The 22,364-nt window shown below is 40.6% G+C and overlaps 3 protein-coding genes across 11 annotated transcripts in view; 2 read left to right on the forward strand and 1 right to left on the reverse strand.

Moving 5' to 3' along the window:
* Positions 1 to 19,297, forward strand: part of LOC148339553 (protein FAM184A-like) — a 42,875-nt gene extending 23,578 nt beyond the window's left edge. For 5 of the 8 annotated variants that reach the window (XM_088290737.1, XM_088290740.1, XM_088290745.1 and 2 more), the window contains one exon: positions 1,562 to 2,155. In XM_088290737.1, the coding sequence (XP_088146863.1) occupies positions 1,562 to 1,673 (112 nt within the window). In that variant the 3' untranslated portion in view covers positions 1,674 to 2,155. Of the gene's footprint in view, positions 1 to 747; positions 824 to 1,561; positions 2,156 to 7,211; positions 7,258 to 10,356; positions 10,495 to 19,153 lie in introns of those variants that run through there. The other 3 variants (XM_088290743.1, XM_088290744.1, XM_088290742.1) reach the window with 3 other exon arrangements.
* On the reverse strand, positions 7,146 to 13,854 carry pln2 (phospholamban 2). Of its 2 annotated transcripts, XM_088290749.1 has the most exons (3): positions 13,748 to 13,816; positions 8,890 to 8,930; positions 7,146 to 7,796 (listed from the first exon to the last, which is right to left on the reverse strand). In XM_088290749.1, the coding sequence occupies exon 3, from the start codon at positions 7,648 to 7,650 to the stop codon at positions 7,489 to 7,491; it is 162 nt and encodes a 53-aa protein (XP_088146875.1). In that variant the 5' UTR covers positions 7,651 to 7,796; positions 8,890 to 8,930; positions 13,748 to 13,816; the 3' UTR covers positions 7,146 to 7,488. The 2 variants fall into 2 exon arrangements, with proteins under 2 accessions (XP_088146875.1, XP_088146874.1); XM_088290748.1 differs by lacking the exon at positions 8,890 to 8,930 and having other exon boundaries at positions 13,748 to 13,854.
* Positions 18,449 to 21,341, forward strand: LOC148339555 (T-cell surface antigen CD2-like). The gene is made up of 8 exons (XM_088290747.1): positions 18,449 to 18,590; positions 19,154 to 19,444; positions 19,648 to 19,721; positions 20,418 to 20,592; positions 20,675 to 20,749; positions 20,826 to 20,903; positions 20,972 to 21,153; positions 21,261 to 21,341. Exons 1-8 carry the CDS (start codon positions 18,527 to 18,529, stop codon positions 21,339 to 21,341), a joined length of 1,020 nt encoding a protein of 339 aa, XP_088146873.1. The 5' UTR covers positions 18,449 to 18,526.
* The last annotated feature ends 1,023 nt before the right edge of the window (positions 21,342 to 22,364 follow it).

A 22,364-nucleotide genomic window follows, 5' to 3' on the forward strand; every position in this document is an offset into this window, starting at 1 on the left:
CGACCCGTTTTTCGCCATCTCAACGGCGGCCATTTTGACACTTCTGTCGACTGAAAATGACATCAGGCTTGCTCAGGTAATGACCAATCACGGCTCACCTGTTTTCTGAAACTGAGTCATGGCTGGTCGTTATCTCAGCCACGAGCACCTGTGATGTCATTTTCAGTCGACAACAAGTGGCAGAATCGCGCCCCCCTGAGCTGTACAAAAACGGGCGGATTTTGCTGCTTAACTCATATTCCACAAACGCAATATTAATCACAGCGCCATTTTTTTAACTAGTGGGGCTCCATTGAACATATTCTTGTTGAGAATTTTTTGGGGTTGACTGCCCCTTTAAAGGAGGCCACATCTTGAATTTAGTACAAAGACGGCCTCGCCCTGATCTCATCTCATTCTTGTCACGTAATTCTTTTTAGTCGGAATTTGAGTTGAAATATGACCAAAATAACCCCGACCTAGAGGAGCCTGCCCTTCTGCCAGTCGAGATGCAGATAAATTGTAATCCTTTGAGAAAAATCATGACGTTCTTTGTAGTCATTATGCTTCAACTTTCTAATTCCATTGCCATTACAGCCTTTGAGACATGCTTCAAATCCCACTCCGCTTTTCGTTGCTTAAAAAAAAAAAGGGAGGCCAAACTTACAAATCAGTCTCGGTGGGAATTGAAATTCATAGCAACAAGAAAGCCCAGGCTGCAAATGTGAGACTGAAGATAGCGTCTGTAATATGTTTTCTTTCTCTCAGAGTGGACCTATGAGCATCCATTATGGAAACTGTGAAGGACAAACTCAAATCTGACTGTTCCGGAGAAAAAAATAAATAATCATACAGCAAATTAAATTGACAGTACTACACAATTTTGCACCAGTGGGTTGTCCAGTTGTGCTCTTAAGTTTACACTATATATAGTATAGTAAAGTATAAACTATATGCAAATGATTATTCATGTCAGAAACTTGCTTGATAAATGATGACTTTCCAAATGCTTAGCTAATGCTTATTAGTGTGTACTTATTAAAAAGTGTCACCCAAAATACGAATTGCATCACCCCCACTCAAACTGTGCCGTATCATATCGAAAATCGAAATCTCACTGAACAGAATGGAATCTTTCCGCTTTCAAATCAAACCCTCCTTGAATCATTTCGCACCGAACGTATGGAAAACCGTATCAAATCGATTTCATTTATACATGTACACGTATACATTACAAATTTTGCCAGAGTGAAAACTTATGAGCACAACTGCATGTGTGGACCTGTGAGTCTCTTTATGAATGTGTTTTGGTGGCGTTTTTTATGGCATGTTTGTGTTATCGGTGATCCTGGAGGTAGACTTTCACACTGTGTGCGCGTGTGTGTGTGATTTGTTTTGCATACGCGAATGCAATTGTGAGGTCACGTACCAGCTTGGTGCATGCTCGGCATGCAACGTAATGCTTCCGACGCTGCGGCCGATATGAAAACGTGCGCATGTCTATGTTTGGCATTATTTATCACAGCGACACTGTCTCACCCCTCCCAGTCATTTTAATGAATGTTTTTATTCCCTCCCGTAGCCTTCATGAGGCAAATGCAGCGGCGTCAGACCACAAAGCAATGGAGACAGGAAAAAGCAAAGATTGCACTGCAAAAAAAGAGGAGCTGTATGCTCACCACTTCTCTTTCTGATGGGCAATTCTGTTAAACGGGGATGCTATGGGACAAAACTAAATTTGGACCTCAATTCATTTGAAGATTTTTTTTTTTTTTTTGCCAGAGTCACAGACAGAATTGTAGTGTTCCCGGAGTCTTTGTCCGGATTCACAAAAATGCATGAGACAAGGTGAGCTAGACGTGAATATTTCTTCTCATTCTGTTATTCCAGACTGATTAAGACGATCTGTTGGACGTGACCAAATCTGAATCGATAAGCAGGAATCTTTTGAATGCTGCTTTTGTCCTCCTCTGACCAATTTTAGCTTGCCGTCTCATTGCATTGACTGCACATTTAGTGCAACCTCTGAGCTCACTGTGAGGCACCTCAGCAGTCTGGCGAGGGGGAATCATTGACAAAGTGACTTTTTATTTTTACAAATCTGATATTTATATTATAATAAACAACTGTTTTTTCTATGGTCTGTCATCAGACCAGAGACATCTCGAGAAGAAGTTCTATCTGCCAGGATGGCCGAGTGGTCTAAGGCGCCGCGTTCAGGACCCAGTCTCCCCAGGAGGCCTGGGTTCGAATCTCGAATTTCCCCATTGTGGGACTAATAAAGGGCAAATTATTATTATTATCGCTGACAGTGTGGCTTGCTATTGACCTTTTTATGAAGCGTTTCATGCTTCACTCGATCAGGTTCCACACAAGGCACATTGAACTTGTTAGCCGTGTGTCTCTGTCTGCAACTCCGGACCATAGAGCATGCGAAAACAGAAACACTCTTATAATGCTGCTGTTGCAAACTCAAAATGTATTTTTTATTTTATTTTTTTCTTGGTGTACCACCCACTTAAAAAAAAACTTGACTTGAACGGTTGCACTGTTGTTGTGAGTCTTTTATATTTTTTCATAACAATATCCTGCACAGTTTCCAACTGCATGATCATCATCTGCCCGGATGAATCGTTTTATTATAATTACAGGAAGAAAAATGAGTTACCTAGATATGGAGGCCTGAAAGTGCCAAAATTAAATAAATACGCCATGAAATGTTTGGTTCAAATTGTCATTAAGTAATTAAATGTGGAATTAAATAAATAAATGTGTTATTAATCAAATTATCAATGATTATACGCGACAGGATTTGAGTTCGTCAGCGGTTAGCCCCGCCCACTAACTTTGATGGGCGAATTTGACAGATAAAATGAATTCCTGAAACACTGCAACACCGGACCATTAAATAATTAAATACATAAATAATTAATTAAATACAGAAATAATTATATTGATTTTTTTTTACCTACAAGCATTGATAATTTAATTAATTACTCATTTATTTAATTCCACATTGAATTAATAAAAGAAACATTTAATTAATTAATGACAATTTCAATTAAACATATCATGGTGTATTTTTTTAATTTTGGGACTTTCGGTCCTCCCGACCTAGAAAGAAAGCTGTTGCTTAAGTTGACTCCCATTTGTAATTATCATTCCATGCGCAGAAAATGACACAGTGGCTTAGTAACTGAGTGACGTGAATCTTTAGCGCAATCTAGTGGTGAACGTTCAGATTGCAGGAAGGTGATTCCGCATCACTGCCCAGATTGGCCGCTTTTATCCTCTCCCCCAACTATCATCAGATCACGTTTTATGTTCAACTTACTTTGCCTGCACCAGCAACTATCACCTCATCTTCTGTCTTCTTCCACACTCAGTTACTCATTGTACCTTGAAGGGCACAATGGCTTGAAACTTGAATCTGCTTGTAACTTTTGGTTCCTTTAAAGAGCCCCTGAGAGTCCGATAATTAGCCACGAACCGCCCGTGGTATCACCTTGAGGGACAGAAATGGACTTTCACTGTAGCGACATTTTTGATAGTCTACATCTTCCACCTAGTCCATTTTTGTTGTTTCCCCCTTTCTGTAGCAAAGTGGCAACAAGGGTGAAATGGATCTGAAAGGCTTTTTCCAAGCGAAAAAAATGGATCAGAGAATGTATTTGTCCAAACCCCAAGAGTTGGTCCAGGTGTCATTTTGGATCTGAATCCATCATCCTGAGCATGTTAACTGAGTGTCATCATGCTTGTACTATTACCTTTTTTTCGTCTGAACTTTCAGTGCAATAGAACATTGAATACAGAAGATTGTATTGTTTCATACACCCCTTCACTGAACCGCAGTTGGTTCGTTCCACTTTGCACACTGTGATGACGACACTGAGCTGTGATGATGTTAAGATTCGGTTCCTGCGTTCTTACTTCTTTGCATCGAATTGCACGGCATTAATTTATTTATTTTGTACTTAATCGTTTGTCTTCTGACCGTTGTTGACTTTATTCAGATCAAGAAGCACATCCAAGATGTTTGTACATATATGTAGTCCTCCGTTGTGGTTGAATGTTTTTCAGATGTTCACAAATGTCACGGACACAAACAAAGAATACACACTGAGTTTAAACGTTAGGAGAGATCAAGTTTTACTCTTACCCCTCGGATTTAGTCTTATGTTTTCCAAATGTTTACTTCCCCCCCGATTTTATTTTCTGTTCTGTCGTCTTCCAACTGAAGGTACTGTAATTATTATCCAACATTTCTTCCACCAAGCATCCCAACAAGCAAAAGCAGTTACACTTTTATCTGAGAATTCCCCCAGTTGTCGTTGACTATATACAGTCCACCGTATTTACCTGTGTGAGGGACCGACGCCGAGTCCCGCGAAAAAAAAAAACAGCTGAGGCGCGACTCATGGGAAATGTTCGAACACTGCCACCGGTTGGCCGCCCGTGAACCATCAAGAGCAACTCCTTTGGATAATTGGGAGTCTTTTATTTGTGTGGTGTTATATAAAGTGCAGTCCAAGGCTTGCGTCCTTTCACTTTCAACTCGCTGCTGTCAACCGCAAACAATCAGTGAATTGGTGCTGATACATCTGCCCCAAGTTTGCATTTTTGAGCTGAGTTGAAAGTGGATCAGCCTTGTGACTTATATACTTTTGTTTGTCTTGACGTAAATGTACAACAATTATAACAATGTTTATATTTATATCATTTCTGTTGTATGTTATCAAACAGTAAAACTTTGATTGTGACCTTTTGGCTTCGGTGTTTTGTTTTGAGCGGGAAATCGTTTCGAGTCGAGAAAGAAAATGTATACCCCGAACACAATTGTGCTGATGTGCTTTATTTGCTAGGCCAGGCGTCACCAAATGGCGGACCGCGGTCCGGATGGTTCGGACCGGACCCATGGCCAATCTATGATGAATTTTTTTCAGGGCGCATTCGCAAACGTTGGCGCTGCCATTCTAGTAAATACGGAAAAGGCGTCACTGATTTGAGCCAATCAAATCTTTTGTTCACGATCCACTGCCAATTGCGCAGCAGACCGGAAGCGAGTGCTGCTGACAGTATGCCTTGCTAAAACGTTAGCGAGGTCGATGCGTCTTGTTTTAAATGAATGAACGGAGAAATTTAGTTTCGTTCTGGCTGCAGCCAATTCAAAACCAGTGTGCGTCATATGCTCCGAAACCGTCGCAACATTGCGAAGCGCCACTACGAAACAAAGCACCGCCCTTTTGTGCACAGTTATCCGCTGACGTTTGAGGTGAGCGCACGCAAAAACATCAAACTTCGAGTGCAGTACAACAGATTTTTACATTTTCGTTTACATCCCAGCGGCATGCAAACGAATATTCAGTAAAAGTATCGTGGATTTTGGGGAAACATAAAAAAACGTTCAAGTGATGGGGAAGTTGCGAAGGAGCGCTTAAATGCGGTTGCACAAATTTATTAATATTTAAAGGAAAACACAAAGCCCAGATGTGTGAAATAATCTACCAAATCCCAATGGCCCTGACTTCGTTCCAACCCAGATTTAAGTCACTGGCAGGGCAGTCACAAACTCATTTTTCTCATTAAGAGAAGTTAAAAAAATATTCAAAAGAAAAAGTGGTGTCAAAGCTCATTTTGAATTCGTTTTTCATGAGGACAGCCATTTTTATTGATTGTGTACTGAACAAGTTGACCTGGTTTACTTGGATAATTAGGCTTTCCGTTTTTTTTAGGCTGATAACTCTTTGATTTAAAAAAAAAAGGTAAAGGATGTTAACTCAATGCTTAGCACTTGATATATTTCTGCAGGAGATATTTTACTGTTTTTTTTTTTTTCTGGAAGTGGCACCCTTAAATTCCTGGAGCCACATTTTCTTGAATGTGAAATAAAGGCCTTATATTTGTTTGACTGGCAAAGGTGTTTAATGGGAACATTGCTAAATATTTCGTATATGAGTGCGCTCTGTTGAAAATGACTAAATATTGAAACTATATAAAAACCTTTCAGTATTATTTTCCATTGCACTCTCTTATTTATCTAATTTATATATTTGTCTGTATTATTGTTGTATTGCACTGGAGAGGGGAGCTCTCTAATCTCGTTGCACTCTTGAGTACAATGACCATAAAGGGATTTCTAATTCTAATTCTAAAATTCTGTGACTTTTAATTGAATACCTCTATGCTAGATTAAAGATTGACAGTCAGAACACTTTGGAGAACATAACATCCAGTTTCAGACGTGGTAAGTTATATTGCTCTACTTGTTAAATATTTTTTCCTGTCGCTACATATATGAAATGGCGCGCCGACAACTGCTAAAAACACCTTCAAATGAAGTTGTGATGTGATGAAACATTTTAGGTGTTGATTGATTTCGGAGCCAGAAATGTGGTTTAGAATTTGCATTCAGGCTACTAAAATGCAAATGAGGACCCTTAATGATTGTATTAAGCAACAACCTCTCCAATCTCGTACACTGAATATAATGACAAGAAGGGGCATTCTGATCCTGAACATGGATTTAAAAAATGTCAAAGAGCGCTAAGTTGATCAAAGTGCTCCAAACATCCCTCTTTGAGAATAGTCTGAGATTGCATGCAGCTCATGCTTCTATTCGAAATGATGCTACAGAAAAATCTGTCTGTTGTAATAAGCACTCACTCTTGCTCTGCATTTAAAAGCGAACTAAACCTAAGATGTTGAGACCTGTGATATTTTATTTCATATATCTTCATTAGCAGCTGTTGTTCGCCTGTTCATACTTGCATCTATTCAAGTTATTAAAAAAAAGTTTAAAAGTGAATTTGCCTTTTTGTACTGCACTTTATGAGGGCCGCTATTTTTAGATTTTTTTTTTCACTCCTGCAAGAGTGCAAATTTGCGAGAAAGTGATGTCTGTGTGTGTATATATATATATATAGTTTTTTACAGGTATGTCAATTTTGTAATCGTTGAGAGTAATAATCATAAATGTAATTGAATTCCACTTAATTGCTCAGCCCTACCTTGAAGCATCATGAGATTTATATAGTGTAGCTCAACAAAAAATCTTAGCATTTGCTGCAACAACTCTTCGCTAGGAGCGTCATTTTCATTGTGTCAGGCGTGCGGCAAGATGAGGCCACGTGAATGTCGTCTAAAACAGCAAATGATGTTCTCAATGATGCCATTGTTGCTTTATGTTTATTTAACAGTGAGCATCAAGTGATGGTTTCATCTTTCGTTCTCAGGATTGGGAGCGTGACGTACACCCACCTGTGGAAGTCCTGAGTCGCTGTGAGTTTCACACAATGATTTTTTTTTTGGTTTGCTTTTGTTTTTACAGTTAATGTGACAAAATGTCCAACTCAATACTGCGGGTAGGTGCATACTGTGGCTCACTCATTCTTCAGCTTAAATAAATAGCACCAAGTCCGGGACAGACTTGGAGCAGCAGTAGGGAGACATGCAGTCACACATGGAGTGGATCAGTGAAGTGTGGGGGGTGCCCGGTCCGCAGACGCAGCATCAGCTGCTCAGCAGGACGATGATGTAGATGAGAAGCAGGCAGATGAGGATGAGGGTGAAGTTGACGAAGAGCTCCTGCAGGTTCCTCTTGGCCTGCGGAGTCACCTCGATTTGGGATGCGCGGCGAATGGCCGACTTGGTGATGTGCTGGACGCGCTCCATGTTTGAACTTTTGCGGAGCTGAAGAGAGGCAACGGCAAGGTCGAGTTGGTGAGCCTCGACGAGGGAATCAGGACATGGAGGTGGTGCAGGGTGCCTGGTGAGGGGTTCTGGTCCGGACTGGTTATGCAACAGAACGCTTTAATCTTCTGCAGGTGAAAGAAAACAGGAAGAGAGTTCGTGTTACCTGCCTGCTGTGTGTATGAAAGTTTAAAGTAATTATCTCTCATAAACGAAAGCAAACAAAATTAATGCAATGGTGTTAATACAGATTCAGAAAGTGGTGGTGTCAGGACTTGAAACCAAAACTCGACCTCTGTTAAAGGTACAAAGTGTTTCCTTGAACTTGAGCAGTGCTTCTCAAAAATGTTGTTTCCCCCCAGCAAGAAGAAAACTATTTGCGCCCCAACACCCACACTCTGCCGCAACTATAAATAATAGCATTTTCGTTGCGAAACAAACCTACGCCGTCGAGTTAATACTCACCGTGCACAATGGGCAAGGAGAGTGCCACTGCCACCTACTGGAGTGGAGGTGGAATTACACTTTATTGGAGAACGGTGGGGAAAAAAACAGATCCCCAGGGTCACACACGCCCCCCTCTTCAGGCCCCGCCCCACTATTTGAGAAGCACTAGACTCGACCCAGTTAATTTTTTTACATAGTCTCTCGAACAGCGGTGCTCATTACGTCGATCGCGATCTACCAGTCGATCGCAAAGGTAGTATGGGTAGATCGCATGACATTCAAAAATAGATGTCAGCCTATCATTATCCGTCATGTGATTGATACAGGGCACCCAGTCAGATGACACCTGATTTTTTTTTTTTTTTTGTGACACATAAAAAATTGCGCAAACACCGGCGCTAAGTGCAGCACAACTAACAAGCTAGCGAGTTGGTTACCTCCAATTTTAAGCCCTCGTTTTATTGTCTTGAACTCAAGGGGGGTATAAACGTGAGTGGGAGTGCCGGACCAAGTAAGAAGACAAAAACGAATCACTTTAATACGGAATGGGAGGAGGAGTTGTTTTTCACGATGACATTTTCAAAGTACGTTTGCCTCATCTGCCAGTCTACCATCGTAATACTAAAGAAGGGAAATGTGGAGCGGGATTTTCGGACTGTTCGTGGAAAATATGATACCGACTTTCCGCCGAAAAGCGAGCTGAGGAAGAGAAAGGTGAAGGAATTAAAAAGCCAGTTATCAGGACCGCAGTCATTTTTTTTTCACACAACTTACTTCAAAAGCGAAAGCCGCCACCGAGGTTGGCTCATGCGGTTCTGCAAGGTACATCGACATACATTGAACAAGAAATCCTCCATATATATTTATAAATAAATTAGCATTTTTATAGCAGGTAGATCATTTTGCCTTGGTCATTTCATAAGTGGCTCGCATGCTGAAAAAAATGTGAGCACCCCCGCTCTAGAGTAACCGTGACAGTCACACCAACTAACTCGGGCACCGGGATTGGGCATTCAGCGTCATCAGGTGAGATAGTCAGAGAGGCCCCGGCTGGTTCCGACAGGATGTGGGCCAGGCCAATTGAGGACGTGTTCTGCCAGGATGCAAGAAGCCGTCCATTGGACCTCAACCCAGGGGAACATTTCTGTGTCCAACCAGCTCGCGTGTCGCTTCGCAATATATTCTTCGGAGGGACGGACCAAAAAGGAAGTGGGGCAACTTTGTCCCCTAAATAATGCACTGGAATCTGGACTGTGCCGAGGGTGCAGAAGCAAGTCCAAACGGGCAAAGACACACATGAAGATGTGACCTCACTGGCATGCTCACCCCACTTTGAAAGAAGATGGAGGCCGTAATCTGAAGCCACTGTGATTTCTCAGTGCAGTTCACGGTCATGAAAATGCGAGTCAGATGCTGCCACGGAAAAGGGCATCCTCCTCACCAAAAGAAACCACCTCCCGCGAAACAGAGTCTTGGATTCAAACCCTGGCCGCCAACGACCAAGGAGCCAAGTCCAGCGAACAAACTCAGCATTCATGCCATCCACCGTCGAGGACAAGCATTCGGAGTATTCCCCTTTGTCACGCTAACGAGGAACAGAGGCCCCAACGATGGCGTATTTTCACGGCCCAGTATGACCCTCTGGCCGTCGGGCTAATTGCGAATCGGAACCGGGCTCCTCCCAAGACCGAGTGAGCCGCATACTGCTGCGTTTCACTCAAGCATCATCAATCAGACCGTCCGGAGGTAATTCAACCTCAGACAAATCCTGGCCACAGCACGGCGACTCCGTCGTGGCACCAATGACCCACCGTTGGATCATGAGACGAAATGCTAGCACAAATCGGGCCAGTACCGCAAGAGTCGTGTCGAGCCAAAAACGACACTCCCGCTCAAATCACAAGAAGCAAACCTCAACCACACTTGAAGAAAGCAGCAGACTGTGTGACCTGTGTTTCTCCACAAGTATGCACATTGGTGCCACCTGCAGGTCACGTGTGACTTTGTTGGTATTCTCAAATCTCGAAATGCGCATGCGCGACAGTGGCCGTCCGTCCAATGCAGCAGGGATGAAAGCGAATTCTCCTTTATCTCTAAAATGTTCACATTGAACCTTGAATCCAAAAGGCTTCTTGAGGAAGGTGTCGTTAAATCCATTTTTTCTAATCTTGGGCGACTGGCTAACGTAAGGCTTCCTCCTTTTTCAGCATTTATAAACCGTTATCCATACCTTTGTTACAGCTCAGCTTGATTCCTGTTCCGGACTTTATTTTGGAGTCAGCCAGTCCTCCTTCAAGCGTCTCCAGTTGGTCCAAAAATGCTGGAGCTTGTAGGAGGGAGCACGTAACGCCTCCCTTCGGTGGCTCCCCGTACATTTCAGTAAGTTTTGTTCATTTTATGATTCTTGTCTTTCAGTCTTTAAAAGGTCTCGCCCCACCTGAGCTCCCTGAGCTCCTCCTCCTCTCCATACGTGCCCGGTGCCTCAGGTTAGCGACTCCGAGGGGATCAAGCTTTTTTCATTGGAACCATGTCTCGCTAACTGTTGGGCAATTGCACTCGTTGTCCATTTTTTTTTTTTTTTTTTAAATTCGTCTTTTTTTTCTGGAGGATGTGTCACAGTTGAGATGTGGTCCATGATGGTCACGCATTCATCTGCTTTGGTGCCAAAATTGTTTGCAACTTTAGAAATGAAGAAGCGCTTTTGGTTTAAATGTCAAACATCTGCAAAGAAGAAGATTCCGGTTCATTCAACATTTTGCCAATGAGCTAAAAAAAAAAAAAAAAAGTGACTTTATGAACGTCAAACTGAGATTAAAAAAAATCCACAAGCTGTGAAAATGCAGATCGTCTTTTGGCCTCGGTGGAGGTTTGCGCTTCACGGTGTCAACTCATCAGCAACCTCCTCTCGCTCTCTCCCTTGTGGTCATGTGACCTCCGCTGTCGCACAGCACATCGTGTGATGATAAGAACTGCTCGGAGGCGCCAGCTGAGGTCTGATGATGCGCCATCCCAGACTAGGGGGAGTGGCAGCATGGCTGTCATGACAACAATGTGCAGTGAACGTCGCCGCGGCGGCATTGACACGTTTCCCCAGCATAGCCACACGCCCAAAAGTCTGCCACATGCCGAGTTTGATGGGAGATGAATGTGAGCACATGGGGGTGACATTTGAAATGTCTCTCATCGCGGCTTTGAATCCCTTTTATGATCCGATGCGGGACTTTCCTCTCAACAATGCCAATGTGACAAGGTGACCATGCTTTTGTATTAGCAGCTGCTGCTAACACTGACCATCTTGCGCTTATATGTCACCTCTGCCAAGTTTTTTGCTATTTTTACCCGCTAGTGAGCTTCGAAAGATTTTTATATACCACTACTGCATTCTTTTATCACTCTGATTTGTTTTTTCCCCCCTCTGAACTCTCCAGTCCCTGATTACAACTCGACGTGTTATCGCCTCACTCCCTCAAGATAACTCTTTAAGTGTGTGTGTTGAAAGCAAAATATTGAGACACTCTCCATCGCATCTTCGTGAAGTGAGGAACAGATGTTGAGAGGCTGTGAGAAGCATTTTTATCAAGGATTATAACCAGTAAAGGAGAATTTGCTTCATTCCAACGCGGTTTTTTTCTCCCAGATTTTGAACCTTGCGGCTAATACAACGGTGCGGCTTTTCTGTGGATTTGATCTTTTAATTACCGTATTTTCCGGACGATAAGCCGCTACTTTTTCCCTAGATTTTAAACCAAGTGGCTAATACAATGGTGCGGCTTTTCTGCTGAGTTTTCTTTCACCAGTAGGGGGCGCTCTATAGTTCAGAAAATACGCTAACTAAAATCTCAATTTTTTTTTTCCTTGGGTCTTTTCTGTTTTAATGAGCAAAGTCGTTGCCGTGTTAAAAGGTACTGTTTTAACAATCTGTTTATGTACCTTTATGTGCATTCACAGTACAAAATCGTTCTGTACGTGCAGTTAATAAAAATGTTTTTTCAATATAGAAAACTGCGACTTATAGTCTGGTGCGGCTTGTATGTCCTTTTTATTATTATTATTATTAATATTATTTAATAATTATTATTAATTAATTATTTTTTTAATTTATTTTCCTCCCTAAAAAGCGCTGCTGCGGCTTATATACAGGTGCGCCATAGTCCGGAAATGACGCTAAATTAAAAAAAAATTCAGTAAAGCCTTTTGAGCTGCTCCAAAGACATAAACATGTGATTCATGATCAAACGTAATGCAGAATTCATAGTACAGTGCTCGATTCTAAATACCTTCTCGATCAATGAAGGCTTAACGGTGCTTAATGAAGAAGTTCTTTATTGTTCTCTTGACTCACACCGCTTTTTATTTTTAGTTTGACATAAAAACCTAGTCAAATGGGATTTAGAATTTCTATATCATCTCTAATGTTTGTCTTAAGAAGAGTGTACTTGTGACAATATCGCATAATGTGTGACAGTCAGACTGTCAGCTGATCCTTTGTGGAACAATGTGCAAGTAATCCTCAGTTTCTCGCCGCTAATGAGTGAAAATAATTCTGCGTTGCCAGTGAATCCGAGTAGCTTTCAAGGCCTTTGCTAAATTTAGCCCCCGTCTAGACCCAATAGATTTGAAATCTTCATTTTTCAGCAAGTCATCTCTGTGTCGGCGCTTGATTTGGCCTTGACACAGCTGGAGACGTCATTTGTGTACGAAAATTCTGAAGATTTCCATTTTTGGTGGGCGTTTTGTTTATTTTTGTTAGAGGCAGACGCAACACTTTCCCATCCTGTGAGTGAACACAAGCTGCTATTGTTAGCTCCTCTTCACATAGCATCACTCCAGGGTGGCTGTGATGCGTCATGTGGCTGCTTGTGAAAGCACCCAAAAAAAAAAAAAAAAAAATCAGCAATTGATCACACGCTCGCTCATCGTAGAACTTAAAAAAAAGAAAAAAAAAGAACATAATGTGAGTTGCCATGTCATAATTTGAGATGGTCTTTGTTGTCTGCGCTCCCTTTTTAACAGCTGACGGGTTCCACCGCTTTGCAGCGGCATTCCTTATCTTCAAACTCATTCAGAGTTTCCATCAAATTGCGTTTCAGCTGCTATGGAAACTTTACACGCATTGCAGAGACTAGTCAAAGTGATGATGGAGAAGTCATGAAGGGAAGCGTGTTCCTGCTCTTGACTGATGAGCACAAAGATTGTTTTGGAAGCCAATGAGCCCAAGTCATTTGGATCTAATTTAGCGACGAATATTTCCCTCCAAAGTCAGAAGTGCGCTCACTCGCCAGGGAATGAAGTCTTTAGTTTAAGCTTTAGCTTAATGTTTTGTTTTGATTGACAATGTCAGAGATGTATTCATTTAATAAATAATGAAAGTTTGCACTGCATCCAGTCACAAGTGTTTCTAAGATTGTGTTGAAGATCATGAGCACTAGATTAGATGAGGCTGTGCACTTCCACATCCGTGCAAACAACAAACAAATTAATAACGATACGGTGAAATGAAATTCCTCTCTGACAGACTCAAACAAAACAAAGCATTGTTAGATTTATAACGCTGCAAAATACAGGATAAAGTTCTCAGCGTGAACCAAGTAACTGAAAAGTCAGGGTGAACTTATGTAATGTTGCTTCTTACCTTGCAGCTATGAGCAGGTCTGACTGGTGTTTGAGAGACGAAGAAATGTCGGATATTCAAGGCTGTAAACTGGAGAGGGAGGGAGGGAGAGAGAGAGAGGGAGAGAGGCTGGGAGAGAGAGAGAGAGAGAGAGTGACAGAGAGAGAGAGAGAGAGGGAGGGAGGGAGAAAAAGGTTGACCATATCCCAAGAAAGAGTATGTTGTCAATTAGACATTTTAAACTTTTTTTTTTTTTTTTAGAACAAAATTACAAGGTGGAGTATCAAATATCTGGGCCACATCTTCCACTCGGAAGACATTTGAAAAAAAAAAAAAAAAAAAACTGAACAAGTAAGAACAACATCGACTGCTATGCTCCGAAAATATCACAAGCGCAATCTAAATGTAAATAGCCTGCCAATCACAGAGTGTTTTAATATTATTTCACACTTTCACACCGTATTAGAATTTTTTTTAAGAGTGGACCGGGCATGAAATGTTAAATCTTTCGTCCTTTGGACACTGCAGTCAAAGATGAAGATGCATTAAGGAAGACAAACACGAGTTTAAGAGTGTGTGCCGTGCGAATTAAAGATAATACAAATGTTTTCTTAGCAGGTACACGAGACAAGTTGTCAAAGCTTGTGGAGACTAAAGAGAGATTTAGTCTCGGCTGGAATGTGATAGTGTGCGAAGAGAGGAACAAAACGAAAAGGTGTGTTCATTATTTAACTGATTGGCTGAGAAGTTTATTAGCTTTGAAGTCTGTGATTTGGAAAAAAAAAAAAAAGCCCAAGGTCTTCCCTTCTTGCAGCTCACATGCTTTCTGTTCACGTCTTCCTCAACTGGACTTGCACTTCTTTTATTTCCTGCTGCGAAGAATGAGTTTTTTTTTTTTTTTTTTTTTTAAATGCCTATTTTTTTTTTTTTTTTTGTTCCGAGAGCTGCACAGCTTTGTATCCTTACATGGTGAAAAGATGACTGACCCAAAACTGGAGTGAGAGGTTGAGGGAGAGAATGAAACGGCTTCTCTGGCATGTCAGCACGTCTTATCTCCCCAGCATAGAAGAGGTGATAACATTTGAGACCTTTTCTGTGCCAAAATCAAAGATCACCATTACATCTGTTTTTTTTTGGTTGGCTTAAAAATAAATAAATAAATAAAAAGGTAGGCGGCTGGTGGGTTCATTAAAAAAAAGTGTTTCCTTGAGATAAGTTCATTGATGCTAAAGCTAATTTGCATCTATCTTGTGAGGCTTGCATCCTTTAAGCAATGGACTGAACACAAATGGTGCCGCAAAAACATGTAGACAGACAATATGACAGTGCTCACTTGGCTTTATATGATCAGGATTTTGCAGACGATCACCAATCAGTGCGTTAAAAAATAAATATGAATGATCACTGTTCCCATCCATCCAACTCGCCACTATTCGCAGGGAATTGGGACTGGAACGACACAGAAATCGGCTAAATTTGCGGATAATTGGCCCCAATTGAAATGAAAAAATATTTACAATAAAAGGCTAAAAATCCTCTAAAAAAACGCCGAGAAATATTCAATAGACGGAAAATGTGTGGGAGGGCTGCCAACCCCAACTAAAATCCACAAATGATTTAAAAATATTGGGGGGGTGGGGGGAGATGAATAAAAATCTGACTGTATATGTTGAGAAAGCTATGATTATTTCCATTGGCAGCAGAGAACGTCCCCGGAGTGAGCGAGATGGGGTTTGCTGTAATGTCTTATTTTGCAGATCCGATTGGTGATGTCTTTGATCGATCTGCAAATTAATATTCGAACCCGATTACCGATAATATAAAATGCAAGTTTGTACTCACATTCACACGTTCTTTATCCTCTGCCTAGAACGACTAATATTAGTGGCGCGCCGAATATTTATGCAAGGTGTTTTCCAGCCTCCATGTTTTTATTGTCATGTTTCCCTTGTAGAATGAAGTGGAAAAGGGGAAGCCGTCTCTCTACCCCATCAGATTTTTGTTTACTTTGGACGAGCGACTGCTGCTGTTGGCAGCTTTACACACATTCCCTCTCCCTTTGGAATCTCTCCAATACCCCCCGTAATCCTCCATAGCCCTCTCCCCAATCTCCCACATAGCCCCTTCATCACTCCCACTGTACTCCACATTTAGACGGCTATGTGGAGTGGCCCACAGCAAGATTATCCCCACAGGCCTGCGGCACATGAGCGCAGGATTGATCATATTTATATTCATGTTTATGGAGTTATGAATCCTCGTACCAATCCAACTCTGGAAAGGTTGGAAACTTTTTTTTTTTTGGTCAATATTAAAAAGAGTAGGTATTAGGAACCACATTAGGGCAGCCAGTCAGCAGCTATGAACAGAAATTTTGTATTTCAATCATTATATGTATCTAAACATAAAATAAGGCGACGCCTACATTAGCAATTTATCAGACGCTCTCAGATCGGAACATGGAAACGTCTGACGTCATCATGATGAGGAGGTTCAATGTCAAACGTATATTAAATATTTAGAATCTCGTCAATAATATTTGCACCACAGAGTTTTGAGATCAGCACAAAATATTTTTATTTTTTTATTTAACGTTGCTAAAGCACAATGATTTTATTGGCATTGAATCTGACATTTATATACAAAGAACATGTACATTAGTATGAAATGTATAACATTTTGTGGTTTAAAAAAATTGTGAAAAAATTGCAAATTGAATACAAATCGCAATACAATTTTGCAACTTTTGAATAAATTGTAGGAGAAACTTTAATGCAACATACTGTTTTTTTTACTTTAACTTTAGTAGTTTTGTGAAGAAGAAACACTACTTTTACTGTGTTACATTGAGCTACTCGTGCACTTGCTAACTATATTTTTAGCTCCAGGTATTTACATTTATTTGCGCAGCTATTCTCATTTGTGACAGACTTGAGTCCCCTGACTCTTTTTTGACGGTTGGCTCGTTTGACAAATCAAACAGAGCCAAGGCGGTCACATGACCGCACTCTCTGTCACAGAAGTAAAGTTTTCAAAGTGACACATTTACATGAAACAGGGCAGGAATCTCTTGTTACGTTACAGTTGGGCTTCAATTCACCCGCGACCCAAGCAGTATGTAAAATGTTTGGATGGACTTGGAAAAAAAAGAAAAGAACAACAGCCACGTCATATTCTGCCATCTGTCTGCCTAAAAGTGTCAAAATGTCAGCCTACAATTACCTCACTTCAATGTGTCCTATGAAACCAAAATTCTACTCAACTATACAATTATTGGCTTGTCTTTATATTTTAAATATACAGAGTGTGTTCACAAACACAACAAAAGGATCACACATTTTGAATGTAGCCCTCCTTTAGTTTTAAGCTAATAAGTCAGCAGGAGTTCATGGGAGTTGTCTCCAAATCCAATGGCTGGCAGCCTCACAAAATGCATGTCTGCACATTCACAATACCCTGGAAGACTTTGAGCCTTGTCATTGTTCCAAAAAAGAAAACCAAATCAAGTTGTGCACCTCAACAGTGACATCAGCGTCATGTTATGTTTCCCTTGCCTGATTCGGCTCAAACAATAAACTGAAAGGAAATACAAAGGTAAAACTGCAAAATACACAGTTCCACAAACGCACCACAGTCGACTGTGAATTTATGAACCCTGTCAAACTGCACTCAGAAGTCCTATAAAACATGTCCTAATATTTAAAAAGTGGTTTTACTGAAGCTACCTGTACGCATAGTCACCAGTAACAACAAGCTTTGGTTTATTCCAAAAATCACACACAAACTTCGAGATGGGATGTCAAGCGAGTGTTGCCGACTGGCTGCGGGCTTTTGTGGTAAAAGACAGCGATCGGAGCCTGAATGTTGTTGTGGCGTCTTTGGTCGGATGTTGGACCCGCGCAGTGGAAAAATATCTGTTCTATTTATAAAAGCCCATTTAACAGAGCAGGGTCATCTGTGTCGCATTCAGGAACACCAGCAGTCAGGATGTGAGGACTCACTGTGTCTTATGTGATCAGTGAACGTCTCGCCTTCCTCAAAAGCCACAAATCCAATTGAATGTCGAGTGTTCGAAACCCTAAATGCAGTTGCTATTTTTAGATCAAGCTTAAACAACATTGATTCACGCAAGACGGCGACATTGAATTGACTGGTCATAAAGTCTACATCGGGTTTCCGATTTATTTTTTTTAATGAATGCGATTAATCACACTTTTCAACTAGTATTTTTTTGTGAATCTTGTCACAGATGTTTGCTTGAATATCTTTTAATTACTGTATTTTCCGGACGATAAGCCGCTACTTTTTTCCTAGATTTTAAACCAAGTGGCTAATACAATGGTGCGGCTTTTCTGCTGAGTTTTCTTTCACCACTAGGGGTGCTGTATAGTTCAGAAAATACGCTAAATAAATCTCGATTTTTTTTTTCTCTTGGGTCTGTTCTGTTTTAATGAGTAAAGTTGTTGCCATGTTAAAAGGCACTCTTTTAACAATCTGTTTATGTACCTTTATGTGCTTTCACAGTACAAAATCGTTCTGTACGTGCATTAAATAATTTTTCAATTTAGAAAGATGTGGCTTATAGCTTGTTGCGGCTTGTATATCGTTTTTACCAGCCGAGTTTAAAAAAAAAAGATCTTCGACGTTTTTAGCCGCCAATGGTGGTAAATGGGGGTGGGGGGGGGCGGCTGGATCACTTCCTTTTTGAGGCCCCACTGAGAAATGACGTCCTGACTGCTTTGGCAGGAAATAACCTTCGTATTGACAAGTCGTTCTTCTTGTCAGCCAACTCTGAAGCTGATGGCGATGCTTACTTTGTCGGTTTTCTCCCTGCTCCTGCTTTACTGCCGTCTTACCTCCGCAGGTATAAAACTTTTATACTTGTTCTGTCGTCAATGGTATCGTGTGGTTTTCTCTTTGAAGATTTTTGGAAACTCAGTGATCGCTAATATGTTTTGCTTTTTAATACTACATTTACGTAAATGATCTCATATGGTTATTATGCCCTAAAAAATATTCAATAAAATAACTTGACTTAACTGTGGTTTAAATAAAATATCAATACATTGGCTTTATTCCCTTTCAGCATTTGAGCTCTCCCTATAATATAAAAATTAATTTTACAATCTGGCTATTTGTAAACAATCGATTCAGACTTATGTACGAGTGAAAAATCAAAAGCGATGTTACATGTTAATCCTGTTTGTTTATTGAGGTGGCTTGCTGAGGTGACAAGTGTGAAAAAAAAAAGAACAGGAAGTGAGGTTTTTGTGCAGTTTGACTAAGTGGAACAAAAAGAAAAAGCAACTATACAATTTCTGATTAAATGAACATATTTGGCAAATACAAAAACTACTCAGGTATGAAACAATCAGGCCATCTTTGAACCTTTTTTTTTTTTTTTGAATCCCTTTGACTCCCCCATAGACTCCCACGATGATTGTGACGCTTACGCCCTCATCGGCGGAGGCTTTGCTGTGCCTCTGCACCACAAGCTGCAAAATTCTGAAAAGTTGACATGGAAGCACAACAGGACCAAAATCTACGCTCGAAGACCAGACAGGGTCGTGACGGGAAAACGGGATGACGTTTATGAAAATGGATCCCTGAAGCTGACAAACCTGAAGCGAAGCAGCCAAGGCAGCTACATGCCTGAGGTTTATGATATGAAAGGGCAACTCGTGATTGATCATAAGAAACTATATTTGTGTGTGCTGGGTATGTATCGACGACATGTTGTCTTCATCATTTCATTTCGGGTAAAGATATCGTTTTTAAGTTAAAGTCCTAAAATGCTTGTTGACTTAATTTCAATAAGTGATCTGTGATGGGTTAAATCAGATGGAATCATAATTATTTTTTTTCATGAACCGCTACCAGCAGCTTTGGAGACTAATTGTTGCTCTTTTAAATCTGATCAGATCCTGTCTCAAAGCCAAGATTAAAAATGGAATGTGCCTTGCCCGATGTGAAATTCACTTGCATGCCTGGTCAGGTAAGAGCAAACACGAGCAAGTTGAGGTTTTATGTTTTCTTTTGTCTTCTTCTTCCAAATATTGCCAACACTCAATGCAAAAAAATTGTGGTTGTCTTTTTAGCAACATGAAAACAATTATGAAGATCATTTTAACTGTCTTAGTTCGGCAACTGTAAGTGAAACAAGTGAATTTTTTCCCCCCATTTTGCAATTCCTCATTTTCATATCATATTATAACGATGACATATGTATGTTTATGCATCTATATGTACACACAGAGAGAGAGAGGGGGGTGATTATTTTTTTTAAACTAATTAATCACTTAAATATGCTTGAAATGGAGACATCTTTGCAGGCATTTTTCTTTTCTCATTTAATTTCTCCAAACGGCCCACAAGCGCCACACTCCAGCAGTGTTGGTTTGCAAGGCCCAGTGGTAACTTGAACGTGGTGATTTGTTCCGAGACGTGCTGATGATGTACAATTAATCTGGCAACGTATGCAAATTGTTTTTGAAGTAAATCAAACTAAGCTAACTGAGTTAAAAAATTGGGATTAATCACCTGAGTTAACGCTTTAATTTGTACGAGCCCTAATATATATATATATATATATATATATGCCTTCTATTGAACATAATTACATATCTATGGATATTCTAAATAACATTTGAGTTGCCAATAAAACTACTCAATGCCTCTTTTTGACCAACAGACACCCGAAGTCACCATTGAGTGGTTTCAGAATGATAAGCTTTTGCCCAAAGAAACTGCGAGTACTGTCCTGCGAATTGCCACATCGGTGCCAGATGATTCTTTCTCATGCAAAGTTTCCAATCATGTCAGTTCCATGAGCAGTGAGGGTGCCATACAAAACTGCACCGACTCAAGTGAGTATTATGCCGATGATCTTGTTCGATTGTCTTTGTTGTTTCTGTAACGCGTTTCTCTCTCACCACGGCCTCATTCAAGGCTCATCGATCTTCCCCAAAGTATTATTTGGCCTTGATTCTAGGATTATGGTGAGCATCCTGGCCGGCATGGGAGGTAAATTTGCTTCGCCAAGAAACTATGGAATATTTCAAGCATGTCTTACAAGTTCTTACTTTTGTGTCCTCATCAGGCCTTGCTCTGTTGCTGGTCATCATCTTAATTGTTTGCTGCGCCCGAGCCGGATGTGAAAAACAAAAACACGTTCAAGGTAGGGCATCGCGTGGCGAGTACTTCCTATCATACAAAATAAGACATTCGTTCATTCAATTCCAACAGAGGAGGAGGAGCTTCGTTTGGGGTGGACCAATCCCGAAGGACAGCATCAATGTCATCATCCCCCCAATCGGCATCCGCATTCTCACGGTCAAACTGGACCTCGGCAACACCGCAGCAAACAGCACAGCGAGCCGCAGCATCCAACAGGCCAAGCTCGGGCCAGCCCCAGAAGAGCAACACGGGTCAGAATCACGGGCTCCTTAAACTGGGCTCTTTCACAATCCCTGCTCCGTCGACTTAATTGTGAACTTTGTCCACGGGCTGTCACCTGTTTCTTCCGTCCGTCTAGGGCGCCAGACCTGCCGGTGCAGAGCAGCAGGCTCCTCCTCTTCCTCAGCCAAGGAAGAAGGTTCCAGGTCAAAGATTGTGACGGCATGTGAGAAACCTCACCTTTAGACATCATGAGCATCATCATCTCACAATATTTAGATTCACTTATTTAACCACCGGAGATATGAAAGGTTGAAACACACCGGTTCAAATGCCAACTTCTTGTGATGCAAAAAAAATCATCAGAGATGATTATTCATTTAAAAGCTTTTTCCAACATTAATGTGACCTAAAAAAACTGAACAGCTCAAATGATTAAAAAATAATATTCAAGCGGGGGAGCCAAATTAAACAATTGATATAATGTGGTTGTACATATAAGAAAATGAATGTATTTTATTTTATTTGAATAGGGGTGTGTAGACTTTTCTTTTAATATAACCACTGTACATTGGAGAAAATATAAACGTCATGAAATGGATTTCAAGAATCACAATAATAAACTTATCGTTTAAATGCCTCTCGAAGTCTGTCAATAGAAACTAAGAAATAGTGTCTTCATGAAGGCAGCATTTTTGATACAACTCTTGCATTGAAGTTTATGCGGCTCTATCCGATGCTGTGGCCAGTCAATGTATATTGTTTTACTTTTCCTTTCCTGTTATTACACAAAATGTTCATGTACAGACAAAGAATCTAAATTGTTATTTATTGTTTATATATATATATATATATATATATATATATATATATATATATATATATATATATAATTACAGGACGTTAAATCTAATTTGAAATGCAAATATTTGAAACAATTCGCATCAGACTCATTAAATACACGCCCAGTGTGATATCAAAATGTATCAGCCGACAGATTTTCGTTTTTTTTTTTTTTTTTAACTGCACCGTGTTAAAGTGTCAGGATGGTTTGTGAGTTTTTTTTAAGCCTCTGCAGCGCTCTCAGCGAAAGACAAAGCAGACGCATCACACTTTCTACACAGATGTGTTTGTGGTTTTCAGTGTGTTGACGGTGCTGCGTCGTGGAAAATTGTGAACGGATGACTGCAGGCTGTTTTGTTGCACTGCAAATCATATTTAAATTATGCATTGAACTGGTCAT

The sequence above is a fragment of the Idiotropiscis lumnitzeri genome, chromosome 3 (genome assembly GCF_059441095.1).
Source record: "Idiotropiscis lumnitzeri isolate Australia: NSW breed Sydney's pygmy pipehorse chromosome 3, RoL_Ilum_1.0, whole genome shotgun sequence".
NCBI lineage: Eukaryota > Metazoa > Chordata > Actinopteri > Syngnathiformes > Syngnathidae > Idiotropiscis > Idiotropiscis lumnitzeri.